Genomic DNA, 16,716 nt, shown 5'->3' with positions numbered 1-16,716 from the left:
CAGTCTTGAGTCTAACTCTAGCCCCCCCACCCCCAGGTCTGTTGTTGTTGGGCTGTATTGCTCCCCACTGCCAGAGCGCTGCTCTCAGCCAAGTTGGTTCAGCTGTTTCCCTCCCAGTCAGGATTCTGAGCCCGTGGAAGTCACACAGGGTCAGGATGGAGCAAACACCTCACTGTTCATCAGTCCCAGTTCCTGCTCCAAATCCTGTTGCTCCTGAAAGGGCTTCAGAAGGGGCTTCTCCCTTCTGTGGCACCAGCACCAAATAAATCCCCTTTCCTGAGAGGTCCAAGGGGGAGAGGCCATAGGGCAGGAGGAGGAGGAGTTACAGGAGGCGTGGGCCAGGGACTTCCCTGGGGGTCCAGTGGTGAAGACTCCACGCTTCCACTGCAGGGGGCACGGGTTCGATCCCTGGTCGGGGAACTAAGATCCTGCATGCCACACAGCGCGGCCAAAAAACAAAACAAAACAAAACAAAAAGACATGGGCCGGCCACCTGGGCATCGAGGTGCTTGGAGGGGCTGGGGCCAGACGTCTGTGGATTTTAGGGATCCTCGAGTTCCTGGAGTGCAGAGGAGCCTACAAGTTCCCCCTCCTCCTCTTCTCCATGTCTAACTGCTGGTCCCCTCCCTGGGTAGCTGGGCCGCTGTCTGCCACTACTCTGGGGACTCTTGTGCTGGAAATCAATGGCAATAATGACATTAACAGGCTTGCAGGCTTCTCACCTGTCAGGCCCTGTCCTGAGCCCTCTACCCGCTTGACCCCCACCTCAACACCATGAGGGTACATGCCAGTGTCACACCCATTTCACAGAGGAGCAAAGCGAGACTTCCAACTGTTCATTCCTTGAGTATTTTTGGGGTACCTACCGTGTGTATGCTTCAAGGTACCAGAGAAACATCAGTGGACAAAGCTGGAGGTTCCTCTCAGGGAGCTGGCCTAATAACAGATGAGGAAATGAATCAAGAAGTCAAAACTCTCAGCCAGGGCTGTTCACTGTGAGCCAGTGATGTGACAGTGATGGGTGATCTGGGAGGGCCTCTCCAAGGAGATGACATTTGGTCCAAGCTGGAGCCATTTGGTCCAGGGCGAGCTAAGATTATTGGAATGCAGGTGCCTGACGACCAATCACCCAGGCTGCTGGGGCCATGCCTCCCCTCGCAGCTGAGTGCAGGGAGAACAGGACTGCTGGGTGCCCCTACCCGCTGCCCACTCCGGCTTCCCTCTGCTAGCTCTGCCCTCCGCCCTGCCCCGACTCCAACTGCTACCCCGTTGTGCCTCTCAGGTCATCTACGACTTCGGTGCCTCCTTCATCATCATCCTCGTGGTCTGGGCCGGCTGCTCCGGGCTGGTTTTCCTCAACTGCTTCTTTAACTGGCCCCTGGAGCCCTTCCCGGGCCCAGAGGACATGGACTACACGTAAGTGGGCGTGCGGTCTGCCCCCACCCCTACGCCGGCTAGGGGCCCTGGCAGCGCGACAGACACTCTCCTGTGGCCTCCAGGGTGAAGATCAAGTTCAGCTGGCTGGGCTTTGACCACAAGATCACTGGGAAGCAGTTCTACAAGCAGGTGACCACGGTCGGGCGCCGCCTCAGCGTGGGCAGCTCCATGCGGAGCGCCAAGGAGCAGGCGGCACTGCAGGAGGGCCATAAGCTGTGCCTGTCCACCGTCGACCTGGAGGTCAAGTGCCAGCCCGATGCCGCAGGTACCCGTGTGCGGGCCCCGCCTCCCAAGCCTGCCTGAGCTGTCAGCAGGGGCTTCTGAACCCACACCCGCACCCCAGCGACAAGGAGGGGGCGGCCGGTCCAGATGCGGAAGCTGCAGACCCCTCGGGGGGACCAGTGCCCGCTGAGGGCTTTGTGGGTACCATCTCCCTTAATCCCCATTTCATCCCCAAAGGGCCGGTGGCACCATCCAGCCTGCCTTACAGACGAAGGGTCAGCGAGGGTGAGGGACTCACGCAGCTTGTTTCGTACGGCTGGGTGGCCTAACCCCTGCGCCCAGCCGTCCACCTCATCCAGCGTGATTTGGTGGGCAGAGCAGGGCTCTCAGCCCCACGCGCCCAGCCCCTGGGTGGCGGGCGGGCCGCGGCCACGGCGGCACGGCCCGGTTCTCTCTGAGCACCCCCTTCTCCCCGCAGCGGCCCCCTCGTTCATGCAGAGCATGTTCAGCCCCATCCTGCTGCTCAGCCTGGTCACCATGTGCGTCACTCAGCTGCGCCTCATCTTCTACATGGGCGCCATGAACAACATCCTCCAGTTCCTGGTCAGCGGCGACCAGGATGTAGGTAGGTGGCCTCCAGGCCCCAGGGCGCAGCCCATGAGCGGCGGTCACTCCTGCCCGCCTGAGGTTAAGCCCACTGCCCGGCTGGCTGGAGGGTGTTGGGCTGGGCTGGACCAGCAGGGCCATGAGATGGCAGAATCCAAGGGCCTGATTGTGTGTCAGAGCCATTTCATCACAGCCGGGCCCAACTGTCCTTTCATGTCCCCGTCAGAGTTTCCCGGTTTAGGAGGGAGGAGAGGACTAAAATAACTACGTGTGTTTGGGGTGTGGGGATGTGTTTTTTGTTGCCTGAGTGGGACGGTTGACGTGTTTGTAAATGAAAACACTGCACAGAATGCGGTACTCCACCTGAGAGCTTGTTGAAAGGCTATCAGTCAAACCCAACGCCAAGAATTCTCCGGGAAACCGCAGGGGTGCTGCGTGGAGAGGCTGGGGGCCAGATGGGGGCTGGGCTACTGCGGCTGGAGACTGGGGCTCCTGGGCCTGCACCGGATCTGTGCCCTGAACTGGGAAGCAGAGCCAGGTGGAGCCTTCCTCGTGGGTAATCCAGTCCAGGCTTGTTACTTCTGGTAAACAGAACTGATAACCCACCTGCCACTTTTCCAAAAGAACACACAAGCTGATTAGAGGTTTTGATTCTACAAAGAAAGTCAGTACTTCCTCAGGGCCTGAGCTGAGTCAGCTTTAGTTATCCCTAAGCGGGACAAACACATCTGATAAATCCTTTTTATTGGCTGTCTCATTGGTGTGCAACTTTTTGGTTGGTTTTCCCCCCGCCCCCGCCCCGGGAAGATCTGCTAGGCATTGTAAGTTTTTAAAGAGAATGAGAAACCCGGCCTTAAGAAAAGGGGAGGGTGACAAAGAGGCACAGATAATGCAGGTTCTACTCCAAAAATGGGTGTTCGGACGTGAAGCAATGTGGAAAAACCCTATCACGCGCCCTCGCAAAAATTCGTAGCAAACGCAAGGATAGGAAGAAAAATAACCTGTAGCTTTGTTTCATCCAATGATATATATTTCTATATTTCTACCACAGGGACCCTTTTATTATGTAACATTCATTAAAATCTGTGTGCCACGCTCTGGGGAGAGATGACCTATCGTGTCTATTTGCCCTCTATTGTAAACCCTGAGGCCCAGACAGGTGGAGACTCTGACAGGTACAGAGAAGGGCCCTCACTGGCCCTTGGAAGGCAAATCTCCCCGCTGCTGAGTCATGGCCTTTTACTCTCTGAGAACTCTTTTGCTGCCCAAGAGGCATTTTTTCCATCTGTTTCCCGCATTCAAAAAGTCAATTTCAAGAAGTAGAGGAAGTTGGTCCAGGAAGTTCGGTCTGCAGCTGACAGGGCATTGGTTTTCCCCATCCTCCTCCTGTGGGCAGTTGTGCCTGACATCACACACACACACACACACACACACACACACACAAACACACACGTCTGGCTATCAGGGCCAGGGGGCCAGTAGATGGACGGGAGACCAGCGCTGGCTAGTGAGATACTTGGGCTGGGTGTGGGGTGGATTCTTTGCCCTCGGAGGGAACAAGGGCAGCGAGGCCCAGGTTCTGCCAGGTCTTCTGCACCCACGCCGCTTTCCCATCACGGTCCCCTGCAAACACCACAGGCCTGATTCACCAGCCCGCCTGTGACGAGGCACCAGCTGCACACGAGTGAGGCCCCAGCTGGCAGGAAAACGTCCGCAGACACCCGCGCTGGGCACTCTTGAGAGTCGGGGCTTGGTGGGAAATGGCGTGTGAGCTGGGCCCAGAGCTAGCCTGCCTCCGTGCCCCATCCCCCTGTAACAACCTTTGACATTTCTGCTCCTGACTTCACTCCTGTCTGCTTTTTCACTTTTGCTTTCTTGATGCAGTGATGGCTACCGGTAAGCCAGTGGGGGCCGGGGACGGGGGATTGTCAGGGAACACATGACATCCTCTCCTAGCCGGTCTCTGTTCAACTGAGAAACACCTCTCCTTGAACTCCAGACATCCCTCGGCCAGCACTGTGTTTGGGGGTGGGGCAGTCAACATTCAGCTTCTGTTTGTCTGAGAAATCCCATCGTAATTTTAAGGCCCTTTGAAGATTGAAGCCCTTACGTCAGAGCCCCTGTGAGTGGTGCCTTCCTGGTATATTTCTAGAGGCAGAAAACTGATGGCCCGTCACACACAAAGCCTCAGTCCCAGGCATTGGTAATTTTGTGGTTCCCAAAGTCATAGAGACTTCCTGGAGCTTCTGGGGGAAGTCATTGTGACATACTGGATTTCATTCAGCTGTTTCTTGGAAATAGGCGAGGACTTTGGAGAAAAGAAAAGGGTGGCCTGCCCCTCGCTCCGGCTTTGATTTCAGAGGTTAAGGTCTCCAGGCTCCCCTCATGACCCACAGTGACAAGGGGGCGGTTCTGGAGAAGATCCCAGAAGGGCTTGTGGGGTCCCAGACTCTGCCCAGCGCCCACCCCAGGCCTCTGCCGGCAGCCCCCGTGACCCAGCCCGTCTTTGTCCTCAGTGGGCCTCTACACCTCCATCTTCGGCGTGCTCCAGCTGCTCTGCCTGCTCACGGCCCCGGTCATTGGCTACATCATGGACTGGAGGCTGAAGGAGTGTGAAGATGCCCCCGAGGAGCCCGAGGAGAAAGACGCCAACCAGTGCGTAGGCGGAGCTCATGCCCCGGGCCCCGCCCCCAGAGGGAGGAGCCCACCGGTCAGGGTCAGGTGTTAGGCAGCGTCAGCGCGGGTGGGTTAGGCTTTAAAGTCAGCAGGAGAGGCGAGAGAGGGCTGTGCTCAAAGCTGCCCTTGCCCTCGCTCAGCTCAACACACGTTTTGGTCTGTTGCTTCTGTAAGGAAAGTCTTTTGTATGCAAAAGTTTGGGAGGCACGGAGCTCTCGGAGAGAGAAGGAGAGAAACCAGAGGAAGGTCTGTGCAGACAGCTATCAAACGTCCTGCTTTTAGGGCTGCCCTCCGATCCTTAGCACAAGCAGTACACCGGCAGACATCCTTAGAGTGGTCCTGTTTGCCTGCAAGGTCTGCTCCACTGGCTGTGAGTAGTAAATGGCTATAACCTTAATACATATCAATAGATCTGTTCATGATTGTGAGAATTAAGCAAGGGACCGGAGCCCTACGTTACAGAAGGGTTGGGCTCTAAGATCAGAGGATGAGTTAAATGCTGTCTTCTCTGACTCCGCCTTAGTACAATAAGCTCCTCTTTACTGTATCAGGCCCTGTGCCAAGCCCTTAATGCACAACATCTCAGGTAAGCCTCCCAACACCTCGATGAGTTAGACCCATTTTACAGATGAGGGGACTGAAGCTAGGCGTCTGAGTGGCTTGCCTGAGGTCACATAGGGAGAAAGTGGTGGGTCTGGGCCTCCCTGCACATCTCTGAGCCCTTGGATGTCATACAGTTGTCCATGGGGTATCTTTGTGGGTGTTGAGGCTGGAATCAGTAATAGTGAATTCACAGGGAAATAATTACAGAGAATGCTCTGTTATGTAGGTCAGGTCCTACAGCCAGAAGGCTGTTGGTGCCCATTCCAGTTCCATCTGCCGCATACTCGTTGCTCCTTCGCCCCTTCCTGCCGCCCAAGGAGAAATCCACTCGCTCCCTTTTTTGGCTTATTATCTGGCTTAGTGTCAGCTCCCTGCAGGATTCAGGTGAAGTTGGAGCCAGTAGTGAAGGAGGCTTTGCCACACCCTGACCTGGGCGCACTCTCCTCCTCCCTCCCCATCATCGGACCTCAGTCTTCACTGAAGCTGCGCAGGGCGTTGACACCCGTCTCCTCGTGTCTTCTTGCGTCCGACCTCTCCACTGAGGTTCACACTCCGCGCTCAGTCCAGGGGGTGCAGTGGGGAGTGTCCCTCGTGCTGGTCTAGCCTCCACAGTCCCTAGCACATGCTTGCGGGTGGTCTCTGAGTCTTGCACTGTCCACAAGCTGTGACTCCCGGGACCTGACTTCCTGGGAGAGCCTGTCCTCCAGGGAGCCCCCAGCTCCAGTGTGTGCTCTGCGTTTCCACAGAGGTGAGAAGAAGAAGAAGCGGGACCGGCAGATCCAGAAGGTCACCAATGCCATGCGGGCCTTCGCCTTCACAAACCTGCTGCTCGTGGGCTTTGGGGTGACTTGCCTCATTCCCAACCTGCCTCTACAGGTGGGTATGGGGAGAGGGAGAAGCCTGGTGGGGTGTGGGGTGATGAGACTGAAAGGTGCGTGATGTCTCATGGGGGAGCCATCAGCAAAGAGAACAGTGACTTTTCATTTGTTTAATTCAACCAACCAACCTATCAACCAGCCCGCTGTGATTTACCAAGGGCCTCCTACCTGCCAGGCTCTGTACGTGCATGATGCTGGGAGCAAGCTGTAAATGAAACTCAGATTGCGTTTCACAGAAGACTCTTCTCTATGAAAGTACACCATTCTTCTTGGTCTTTAGGCATCTTGCATACCATGAATACCGTCATCTTACCATTTCTGGAACCATGTGGTGTGGTTGTGTGGCTGCTCGTTTTGCACGTGCTCAAACAGCTGAAGTCTGATGTCCAAAGAATTCTGGCTAGTCTGTGGCATTGGTGGGAACGTCTGCTCCTCCAGTACAGGGGAGCCGCAGGAAAAAGACCGATGATCCCTTGGCATCTGGGTTCAAAAGTTTAATTCCTTCTCACAAGATTTCCAGTACCTTTGGAACCTGACTTTTGGCAGAGGGTTTGAGAAAGGTAGATTTTGTTACCTGCCTGGCTCCACCCTTAGGTCCCCAGAAGTGTTCTAGTTCTGATCCCCAAGTTTATGAACTTGGAAGGGACACAAGTGATGGCATTGCTTCCAGATGGGTGTGACCCAAGTCCAGATGGTATCTTGAACCAGGTCCAGGAGGAAAGCAAGAGTCCCTTTCTACAAGTGGCCGCACGTAGAAGTTCATTGGAAATCCAGGTGTGCACCACCCACAGGTGCTACCGTGTGTTTGTGCCAACACCGCGTGCAGCCAGAGTAAACCACCGGAGGCTCTACCAGTTCCAGATGGGAGTATTGCTGCATCCCTGGTGCCCTCCCGGCCTCCTGGTGGTGGCCCTCTCCACAAGACCGGCAGACCCTTGCCCTGACCACCCTTGTCCAGTCGCGGGGCAATGCTCAGTGAGGACAGTCATCTGCTTTGTGTTTTATCCAGTTCTTATTGAAAGACAAGTTGTGAAAAGGCAGCAAGGCATTTGGAGTGGAAAGCGGAGCCTGCAGGAGGATGGATGCACATTCAGGCACAGACCTCTCGCAGCACTGCAGAGAGCAGCCCTCGCCGCCTCCGCTGCCCACATTCCCGGAAACGGGTCTTGGCTGCTGAGCCCGATGGCAGGGCTGTGTGCAAAGAGCAAACAAAGGGTCCTGGGAGCAAAGTAGACAGCTCGTGGCTCTCAGGAATCGTTAACAAGTGCTTGCTAAGCTTGCCAAGCTTGCCAGCAGTGACCTTTCCTCAGGAAAGCAGAGCTAGAGGGGAGAGAGACAGCCATCTACCAGTAGGGCCTGGGTGACCAGGCAGGGAGACCTGGGCACAGTCCTCAGGTCCGCAAAGGCAGGAGTTGTGATCAGTGACCTCCTGCTTAGTGCTGTGTCCATATGTACACTTAAGAGCAGACTGTAGATGGGGGCAGGATGGGCGGAGCCCTGGGTTTTAGTGTTTGCCAATTTCCGCGGTGCAAGTGCTCTCGGCGTGGCTGATATCAACCAATACGGTGTCACCAACTGTGGAGTTGGGAAGAGACGCAGTAACACACCATCATACGATATTTACAGTAGACTAAAAAACCTTAAGAGCGGGAATTCCCTGGTGGTCCAGTGGTTAGGACTCCACGCTTTCACTGCTGAGGGTGCGAGTTCAATCCCTGGTTGGGGGACTAAGATCCTGCAAGCTGCACAGCGCAGCCAAAAATAAAAATATAAAAAAATTTTTGGAAAACAAAAAAAAACCTTAAGAGCACGGCTAATGGTAAAACAGAATAAAATAATTAGGATGTGCTGGGTTTTGAGTATTCATTAACTTTGTTTTCAACGTACAGTTGACCCTTGAACAGCACAAGTTTGAACTGCGCGGGTCCACTCATACTCAGATGGTTTTCAATGGTAAATACTGAGTACCACGTGATCCGTGGGTGGTTGAATCCGAGGATACAGAACTGTGGATACAGAGGGCCGACTATAAGTTATATGTGGATTGTTGGCTGCGTGGAGGGTCGGCACCCCTAGCCCCCCGTGTTGTTTAAGGGTCAACTGTAATTTGTTGAATTGTACGTTTATTACAATTGAACTGTTAGTAGTGACTGTGTTTAACTTAAAATCGGCTCTCAAAATTCTTGGCAGTTCAGGATTTGGCCCTGGAAAGCTGGCACAAGCTGACTCCAGGGCGCCAGTGCTCCCACCGCTCAGGACCCCAGGAGCTCTGGGGCAAGGGGACGAGGTGAGACCCTCCATGTCTCCTGCTCACACTCTGCTCTCCCTCCCTCAGATCCTCTCCTTCATCCTGCACACGATTGTGCGAGGATTCATCCACTCTGCTGTCGGGGGCCTGTATGCCGCTGTGTAAGTCCTGGGAGCTGTGGGCGGCCTGGTGGCCGAGGGTAAGGGAATGACCTGAGAGAGGTTCCTGGTGGGACTGAGGGCCTGAAGGGGGCCATCTTGCCCGCTTGGGGTTCATCCTCTTGCCTTAGGTACCAGGGCTTCTGTTGGGTGTGTCAGGGAAAGGCCATACCTGGCAGGAGCAGGTCAGTGGGCAGACAGTTGGGTGCCCACAAGCCTTGGCATTTAACACGAAGTCAGTTCCCCCAGCCAAGGTGCCGCTCGTTATTGCCTCGGGGACTGCTGCTCAGCCGGGTTCTGAGGCTGCCTCTGGCTGCTTGTGGGAAGGGCAGGGGGGTGGGTTCTAGCAGCCCACAGCTCAATGGTGACCTTCAAGTGGGCTTCAGCGGCGGCAGTGACATGAATAACTGAGCCCAGGATATGCCTGACAGATCCCACCCAGGGCCTCAAAGGGCTGGTTCTGTCCACAGCCTTCTCAGGCCTTGGCTAAAATGAAACCTGCCTCCTTTTCCAAGAGGCCACACACGCCTAAGGAACCATAGTTGTTCCTTCTCCTTGGGCCGGGCCTTGGCTCAAACACTGGAACCCAAACACCATCCACTGTCTCCCTCTGACCAAAGACTAGCCCGTTCCTCCAGCCGTTCCTTGCTAGGAGTCCCTTCTCACCTCTGGGACCACGATGCCTGATGTGGCCCCAGAGTTCTGGCAAAATCTGGCTAAGATTTTGCCAGAACTCTCTCCCCCTCTCAACAGTATCCCATGGGGGTCATTCCAGGTCTGCATGTTCCACCCCCACCTACCCCCCAGGCCTGGAGGAAGTTGTGGCTGCCCTGGCAGAGTCTGAGGGAGTCGTCCAAGGGCTGTGATGCTATGTTTCCGTGATTACGCAACGCTCCTCTGGAAGAGGGTGCAGCCAGGCCAGGCCCAGCCTCCAACCTGCTCCCTGGGCCTGGTTCACAAGCTGCAGACTCCTGCTGGCACCACATTTTCCACTCGGCTTGGCCAGACACCCATGGGCCCCGGGGCCTCATGCTGGTCCAAAAGACAAATCCGCTTTGCAGAACTGCTCAGCAGAAAGCAATCCAAGGATGGACACCCCACCATTCTCTGAGGCTATTCCCACTTCTTCTCTGCCACCGGAGGTGCAGCCTGGGGGCACCAGCACCTGGGGCCAGGCTGAGGACAAGCATGTGGGAAGCCAGAGCATGGCCCCTGTGGTGACAGGTTCTCTACTGCCCTGGCAGGTACCCCTCCACGCAGTTTGGCAGCCTCACGGGCCTGCAGTCCCTGGTCAGTGCACTCTTCGCTCTCCTGCAGCAGCCCCTGTTTCTGGCTATGATGGGTCCCCTCCAAGGAGACCCTCTGTGGGTAAGAAGGATTGGGGGGCAGAGGGTTACGGGCATCCGCCCCACTCTGCTGATTGGGAGCTGGGAGGCATCACTCGGGGGCTTCTAGAACCCCAGGACAGGCAGTTTGGAACTTTGGTTAGGATCAATTCAGGGACCCCTTGTGAATGGGCAGGAGGGACAGGAGGAGAAGAGTGTCCTTTCTGGACCTGATTTTGGGGTAAATCGAACCAAGTTGCTATCCCTGCTCCTCCTGCCAAAGGCCCGGATTCTTAACCAGGTGCTGTGAGCTTGTCCCAATCCCGGCCCCGCCCCTAGAGATTCAGATCAGTACGGTGGCCTGGCCCGGCCGTGGACAGCTGGGGAATTCTGTTGCTGGAATGTGGAACGACGGGCCCTCTGACCTCTTGAAACTCCTTGTTTGTTTTTCCTCTCCTCTCCTGTGACCTTCTCCCCATTCCCAAACTTGAGAGTGAGGAAGGGGCTGGAACTGGGCTCTGCAAAGACCACAGCCCCTGCTAGCTCCCTCACCCCACCCCACCCCACCCCCTCCCTTGATGGCAACTCTCGTCCCTGGTCCCTGCCTCCGCAGGTGAATGTGGGGCTGCTTGTCGTGAGCATGCTGGGCTTCTGCCTTCCCCTCTACCTCATCTGCTACCGGCGCCAGCTGGAGAGGCAGCTGCAGCAGAAGAGGGAGAACGACAAGCTTTTCCTCAAGCTCAACGGCTCGTCCAACCGGGAGGCTTTTGTGTAGTGCCCACCACCTCGGAACTGTGGCGTCCCGCCCTTGCTTCAGTGACTCAACGGTGTCCTCCCCACCCCAGAGGACCTCCACGCACCCCTAGGATCCTGTCCTTCACCATATTGGAGTCCTCGCTCCCTCCCAGGGCCCTGGTCCTGCCTCGGAGCTCTGCGGTGGAAGGATGGGAGAGGGCCCGGTCAGGCGCTTCTCCTGCTGGAAGCAGAGGCGCTCTGGACTTCGCTCAGCCACCCTCGAGGGGCCCTGGAGCCTCGGGGCTCCGTGGTGCCTGCAGGAGCAGCCAGGAGGACCCCGGGCAGGCAGGCCCTCTCCCCCCAGTGTGTCGAGATTCCGCCTCTTGCCAAAGCAGAGGAGTCTGCCGTCTACTGCCCACCACCTGCCCCTCGGCTGCATGTCCACCAACCACGCCTGCTGAGGACAAAGGCTTGCACTGTCTGTACCCGCCTCGCCTGGCCCCTCACCTCCTCCCCCGGCCAGTCTGAGCTGCCTGAGGAAGGAAGGACCCGCTTCCTGTTGTTGGTGCTAACTCCTTTGTGATTCCAGCCCCCTGTGGCCTGTCCGTGGCCTGTCCTCCTGTTCGAGGCCTGTGGAGAAGGCCCCCTGGCTTAAAGCCTGGAGAGGGGATGGAGGGCTGGATGGTCACATGTGGCTCAGGAGCTGTGGTCAAGGCCGAGCAGCAGTCCCTTCCCTCCTCCCTGAGGGCCTGAGCCGGGGGCACGTTTCCGCTGCCACCCTCTGTCCAGTCTGTGACCTGAAGGGAATTAAAGGGGCACCACACACAAACACACGTGTGCGCGCACACACACGCACACACACAGTTGTTTTCGTGAGGGTGGAAGTGAAGATGTGGCTGACAGACGTGGAGGTCCAGGCCTGGGTGGGAAGGTGGATTTGTGAGAGACCTAGGGGTGTGTGTGCATGTGGGTTGTGCGTACGTGTCCTGTGCATGAGAGATGTGTGTGGGATGGTGGTGGGATGTGGGTGCTGGGTGTCTGCCCTTATCCTCCCAGAGCCACCCCCGAGCCAGCCAGGCCCACAGCAAGCCCAGCGCCCAGGAGCCAGCCCTGCTCAGGGTTGGGAGCTTGTCCCAGGCTGCAGGGCCACAGCGCCCCCTGCTGGCAGACTTTCCAAGGGCCCTGGAGCTGTTTATGTGGGCGAGGCCCCCTTTCCTCTGCCAGGCGGGCCTGGCTTACCAACCCACCCACCTTGACTGCCCTCAGAAATGTGTCCGAGGCTTCCTGGGAGTTCTGAGAGGGGTGGGTTGATTTTTAGGTTAATTGTTTTGGTGGTTTGTTTTTTTTTTTTTTCCTTTTAAGTTTTATCAGACTCCTTTTTATAAAGCAATAAATCCATTTTCCTCCTGGTAAGGGATGCCCCTTCTAGCATATCAGTTAATGACTACATGTACCTGTTTTGAGCTTGAGAAGAAAAGGCAAGACAAGATTTTCTGCCCCAGTCGTACCCAGCGGCTCACCATCTCTCTGGGTGTGACTGCTGTCTCGAGAGGGGCAGTGGGCCAGGAAAAGACCTTCCTCCCCCGCCCCACCCCCAAACAAATGGGGCTTGTGCAGACACCTTACAAGTGTGGCCATCCCCTCCTCTGCTGCTTATCCCAGCCAGACAGGCTAATCCTGACCCCCTTTCATCCCTGCTCAGACTTCCTGTCACCAGTCAACCATGCTGAGGGTTCCTCATAAGTTCAGGACACAGGGTGACCCCAGGAGAGCCGCAGGCTCAAGGAGAGCAGAGGCAGGATATGGCGGAGGAACGGGTGGCAACAGGAAGGGGCAGGGGCAGGCCCAGGCCCGAGCCCCTTGAACGCACCTAATCTCCCTAGGCTTCACCCACTCATATTCAAAAGCAAATATTTGTTTTAAACAGGCATTTTTAAAAAAAGGGAGAGCCTGAGATCAACATTTCCCAAAGCATTTCTCAGAATGCTAGTTCTGTGAGATGTTAAGGTTATTCTCTATTTTTAAAACAGCGTTATAGTCAGATTCGGGAAATGTTGAGATAAGGTCAAGTGAGTTCGGCACTGGTGGGCTGTGTGCCTCTCCAGGGGGGTGTGGTGTGTGGCTAAGGAATGGCTTTAACCATCACAGCCGTCCTCCACATGTGGCCCAATGACCACGTGCAGCAGGAGCTCTTGGGGTGCTGGTTAATAACGTAGTCTCTGGGCCTTGCCTCTGACTTAGAGGGAAACTGAAGTCTACACTTTGCTAAGCCCCACCTGGTGGTTCTGGTGCCCCCCCCCCCCAACATTTGAGACCCACTGACAAAGGAGTGCAGTTTGGGGAAGCGCTGATTAGCAAGGGCCCTTCCACCCTTCCAGCTGGGAGAATATGTTGAGCTTGTACAGATATGGCCTGTGCTGTTCCCAGCAGTGCCCAGCCCAGCCAAAGTGGGAGCTGTGGCCTCTCTTTCCCACCCACCTGCAGGGTGTGTGCACTTTGGGGGAAGAAGCAGGCATTAAGAAACCACAGTTCAGGGTGGGAGATAGTCTAGAGCCAATAGTGCGTGGGGATTAGAGGCATGAAAATGGGAGCAGGATACCAGATGGGTTGGGTACCACAGGTGCCCCCCCCACTCCCTTGCCTGTCATTCTGCTCTGACTGTACAGGGTTGATGGATTATGTATTTTCCCAGTACCATCACTGGATCATGCTAACAAGCCAGGAGTTCATACTACCCTCCCTAATTTACAGCTGGAGAAATTGAGGCCCAGGGAGGTGGAGTAACTTGCTCAAGGTGAGAGCCAGGACTCATATATGGTTCTTAAGTCATTGGAGCAGCCAAGGCCCTCTAGATCAGGACACTCCGTTCAGAGCAGCAGCCCCAGGGGCCACCAGGCCTTGCGATCAGGGCGAAACAGCCTGAGGAAGGGAAGCAAACACAGGCGAGGTGTCTGTTTCTTGGCGCCAAGAGCTTCCTTGGAGAGAGTGGGGTGAGCTCTACTTAGTAGAGTCATCTTGGCCCTAGAGGCTGATGGTAACTTGGGGGAGCAAGTCTCTGGTCGCCCCAACCCCTGAGAGGAGTGCCCTGGGGTGGGGAAGGGACCACATGGCCTCGGCCCTCCATCTTCCTCCTCATTCTCCAGGCTTCTGGTGGGAAGGAGCAGGAAGTCGTGCCCAGCCCTGCGGGCTCAGAGTGAGGAGGGGGGCCAGGTCGGCCTCAGGAGTGTTGCCCCGAGCCCCACTCCTCTCTAGTCTCCCTGGACTTGAGTCCAGGTGTTCCTTTGTGGTTAGCTTCCTCCAAGCCCTCCTGGCCTCTGCCTGTGGCTCTCGCTACCTGGGCCTGTACTAGGGAAGGTTCCCACCCTCGTAAAGGCCATAGATGGGGCTGCAGGTTGTGAGTTCCTTTCTGTTTCTCTTTTTGTTCCTCTTGTACCCGGTGTCAGCCTGGTGAAAACTTCTCCTCAAGCCCTCCTTGTCCTGGCCCTGGGCAGTGCAGTGTGAGGAGGGCATCCCGCTGCCCTGGGCCCCAAGCACACTGAAAATGGGGAGCCATCCAGTATTGGGGGTACATGTGCAGGACTGTCCCAGACAGCGGCACAAAAAGCCCAGTGGAGTTTTTGATGCACTTGCACATCAGCCTGCATGAATTTAAACAGATACACACCACCGGGGGCAGGGGAGGCTGTGGACCCCCTATGGTAAGGGGCTCCTGTCGGAGAACTCTGAGAAGTCTTCTCAGCAGAGTCAGGCTTCCGGGGCTGTTTAATACGGTGCATTCGCGTGGGCTCTGGGGCAGTAAGGCGCCTTCTCTGTGGGGTTAGGATTAGGAGCCCAGGACCCCCAAAGTGAGGGGATGGGTTTTCCACAGGCTGCAGCGCTCCCCTGGGGTGGGGGTGGGGTCAGGGTGAGCAGGCGGGCTCTGGAAGCCTGTCCCACCCAGGGACTCATGCCAAGCCCTGGGGTGACGACCTGGTGTCCGGAAGGAGGTGCAGCGTCCTCCACGTGGGTGGCCCGCCGCAGAGCAGACCTCTCCCGCCGCTGGCACACAACCACCGCCTGGGCCCTTGGTCTCTGCAGGCAGCATGTCCAGCCCCGAAGTTAGTCTTTCTCAGCCTCCCAGGCAGATCCAAGACCGAACCAGGGCCTCTGGCCGCTCCCAGCCCCTCAACCCTTCCCAGAGTGAGACCATCTCCCTGTGCTGAGGAGGCTGTGAGGGAAGGGCAGAGGTTAGAGGCCCCACCACACATACTATCTCATGACCTGAAGCAAGTCCTGAGCCTCAGTTTCCTCATCTGTAAAATGGCAGTAATACTCTCCCTGGGAGGCTGGGTGGACATGGACGTCAAGCAGTTGCACGTTATTGCACCTTGCACTTAATCGGCACTTAACAAGCAATAGCATTATTTTTATGACCCTGGAGGAGTGCAGAGAGCACCGGGGATGAGGACCACGCACACCCACCCTCCCCCGCCCATATAACATGACAGAATAGGCAGCTCTGACCGGGACAGCCTTGTGGCCAAGTAAAGGAAGTGAGGTCTGTTTCTGCTGACCCCTACCCCTCTCAGAACCCCCTCTCTAAGCAAAAGCCTTAAGCAGTTGTCCCCTTGTTCACTTTTACGTCTTGCACATTTTGTTAAGAGACTTGGCCAAAGCTTCTCAAGCTAACCTCTAACTGGTGGATATTCGGGCACTCTTGACAGTTTTATGTTGAGGTGGGTGACTCAGAGCACGGCTTGTAGGCAGTACCTCCATGCCACCTTGTGAAACTGCTTGGCCGTGCCTCTGTGTGTGTGCGTGTGTGCACACGTGTGTCGAAGTCTGAGGTGTATTCCAGGCACGTCAGGTGTGAATGTGTTTGGAGGAGTGTGTGGGAGCTTGTCTGTGTGCCTGTCTACCTGGACGAAGAGGGAGAGGGTCTCATGTCGCTGAATCCCTTTTGGTGGCTGGAAAGGCCTAGGCAGGCCCCGTCCAAGGACCCAGCCCAGGCTCTCAGAGTGGTGCCTGTAGGGTTAACATGTTCCTGTGTCAACGAGGGTCAGTGCAGTGTCACTGACAGCTCAGGAGCTGACCCTGACTCTTCCTGGCCCTTTGCTGTTTCTAGCACCTGGCTTACTTCCTGGCACACAGTAAGCACTTAATAAATGTCTGCCGAAAATGGCTAAGAACTGCTTCCTCCTCGGCCCCTGTGTCTAAGTCACTCATTCCCTTGCCACTTGTCTCTTGCCTGTCACTTGTCTGAAACGTGCTCCCTGACCCCCACTCTCCCCTAGGTTGCACTCATTGCGGCCCAGCTTTGCTGTTGGACCAGCTTTCAGCAGAGCTGGGGAAGGGACAGAGGAAGGGCCCTCTTGGGTGGGAAGCCCAAGGCTGCTGGGCATTCTGGTTCTAAGGTGGGTGCTCATCCTTGCCCCTTTTCTTTTGCCCTAGGTCAGTGGTCATGGGCACACCTGCTCCTCCTACAGGTTTCCCACGAAGCTGGCCACTGTCCTGCCAGGCCAGGGCCCTGGGCAGTGGCAGCAGAAAAGAAGAGCCACTGGGCTTCCCCAAAGAAGCCCCAAGGAGATCCCCACGGCCAGGGAGGGGAGAGGATGGCCTGGTTGTCTGAGGCCTGGCTCCTGAGCCTGCTGGGCAGAGGGGGCTTGAGGCCCAGGGGAGGGAGGTGGGTGGCCTCAGGGGCCAGCTGGGGGTGGGTGAGCAGCAGGCCCCCTGCACAGCAGGCAGGGCAGAGGTGCTAGATGGATGTGCATGAGGGCTTCTACTCGTCAGGATTGCGAGCTCAGAAGCCGGGGCTCTGCCACATCCCTTTGCTGTGTCCTTCATTTTCC

The 16,716-nt window shown here is 56.5% G+C and overlaps 1 protein-coding gene across 3 annotated transcripts in view; it reads left to right on the top strand.

Annotated features, from left to right (window-relative positions):
* SLC43A2 (solute carrier family 43 member 2) overlaps positions 1-15,361 on the top strand; it is a 41,238-nt gene extending 25,877 nt beyond the window's left edge. For all 3 annotated transcript variants that reach the window (XM_068530287.1, XM_068530286.1, XM_068530288.1), the window contains 8 exons: positions 1,283-1,416; positions 1,500-1,702; positions 2,138-2,284; positions 4,782-4,920; positions 6,291-6,420; positions 8,758-8,831; positions 10,073-10,196; positions 10,767-15,361. In XM_068530287.1, the coding sequence (XP_068386388.1) occupies positions 1,283-1,416; positions 1,500-1,702; positions 2,138-2,284; positions 4,782-4,920; positions 6,291-6,420; positions 8,758-8,831; positions 10,073-10,196; positions 10,767-10,928 (1,113 nt within the window). In that variant the 3' untranslated portion in view covers positions 10,929-15,361. The remainder of the gene's footprint in view (positions 1-1,282; positions 1,417-1,499; positions 1,703-2,137; positions 2,285-4,781; positions 4,921-6,290; positions 6,421-8,757; positions 8,832-10,072; positions 10,197-10,766) is intronic.
* The last annotated feature ends 1,355 nt before the right edge of the window (positions 15,362-16,716 follow it).

Source organism: Eschrichtius robustus, chromosome 20 (genome assembly GCF_028021215.1).
Source record: "Eschrichtius robustus isolate mEscRob2 chromosome 20, mEscRob2.pri, whole genome shotgun sequence".
In the NCBI taxonomy this organism is placed as follows: domain Eukaryota; kingdom Metazoa; phylum Chordata; class Mammalia; order Artiodactyla; family Eschrichtiidae; genus Eschrichtius; species Eschrichtius robustus.
The sequence above is the reverse complement of the archived record's forward strand: the minus strand, read 5'-3'. Positions and strand labels throughout refer to the sequence as shown.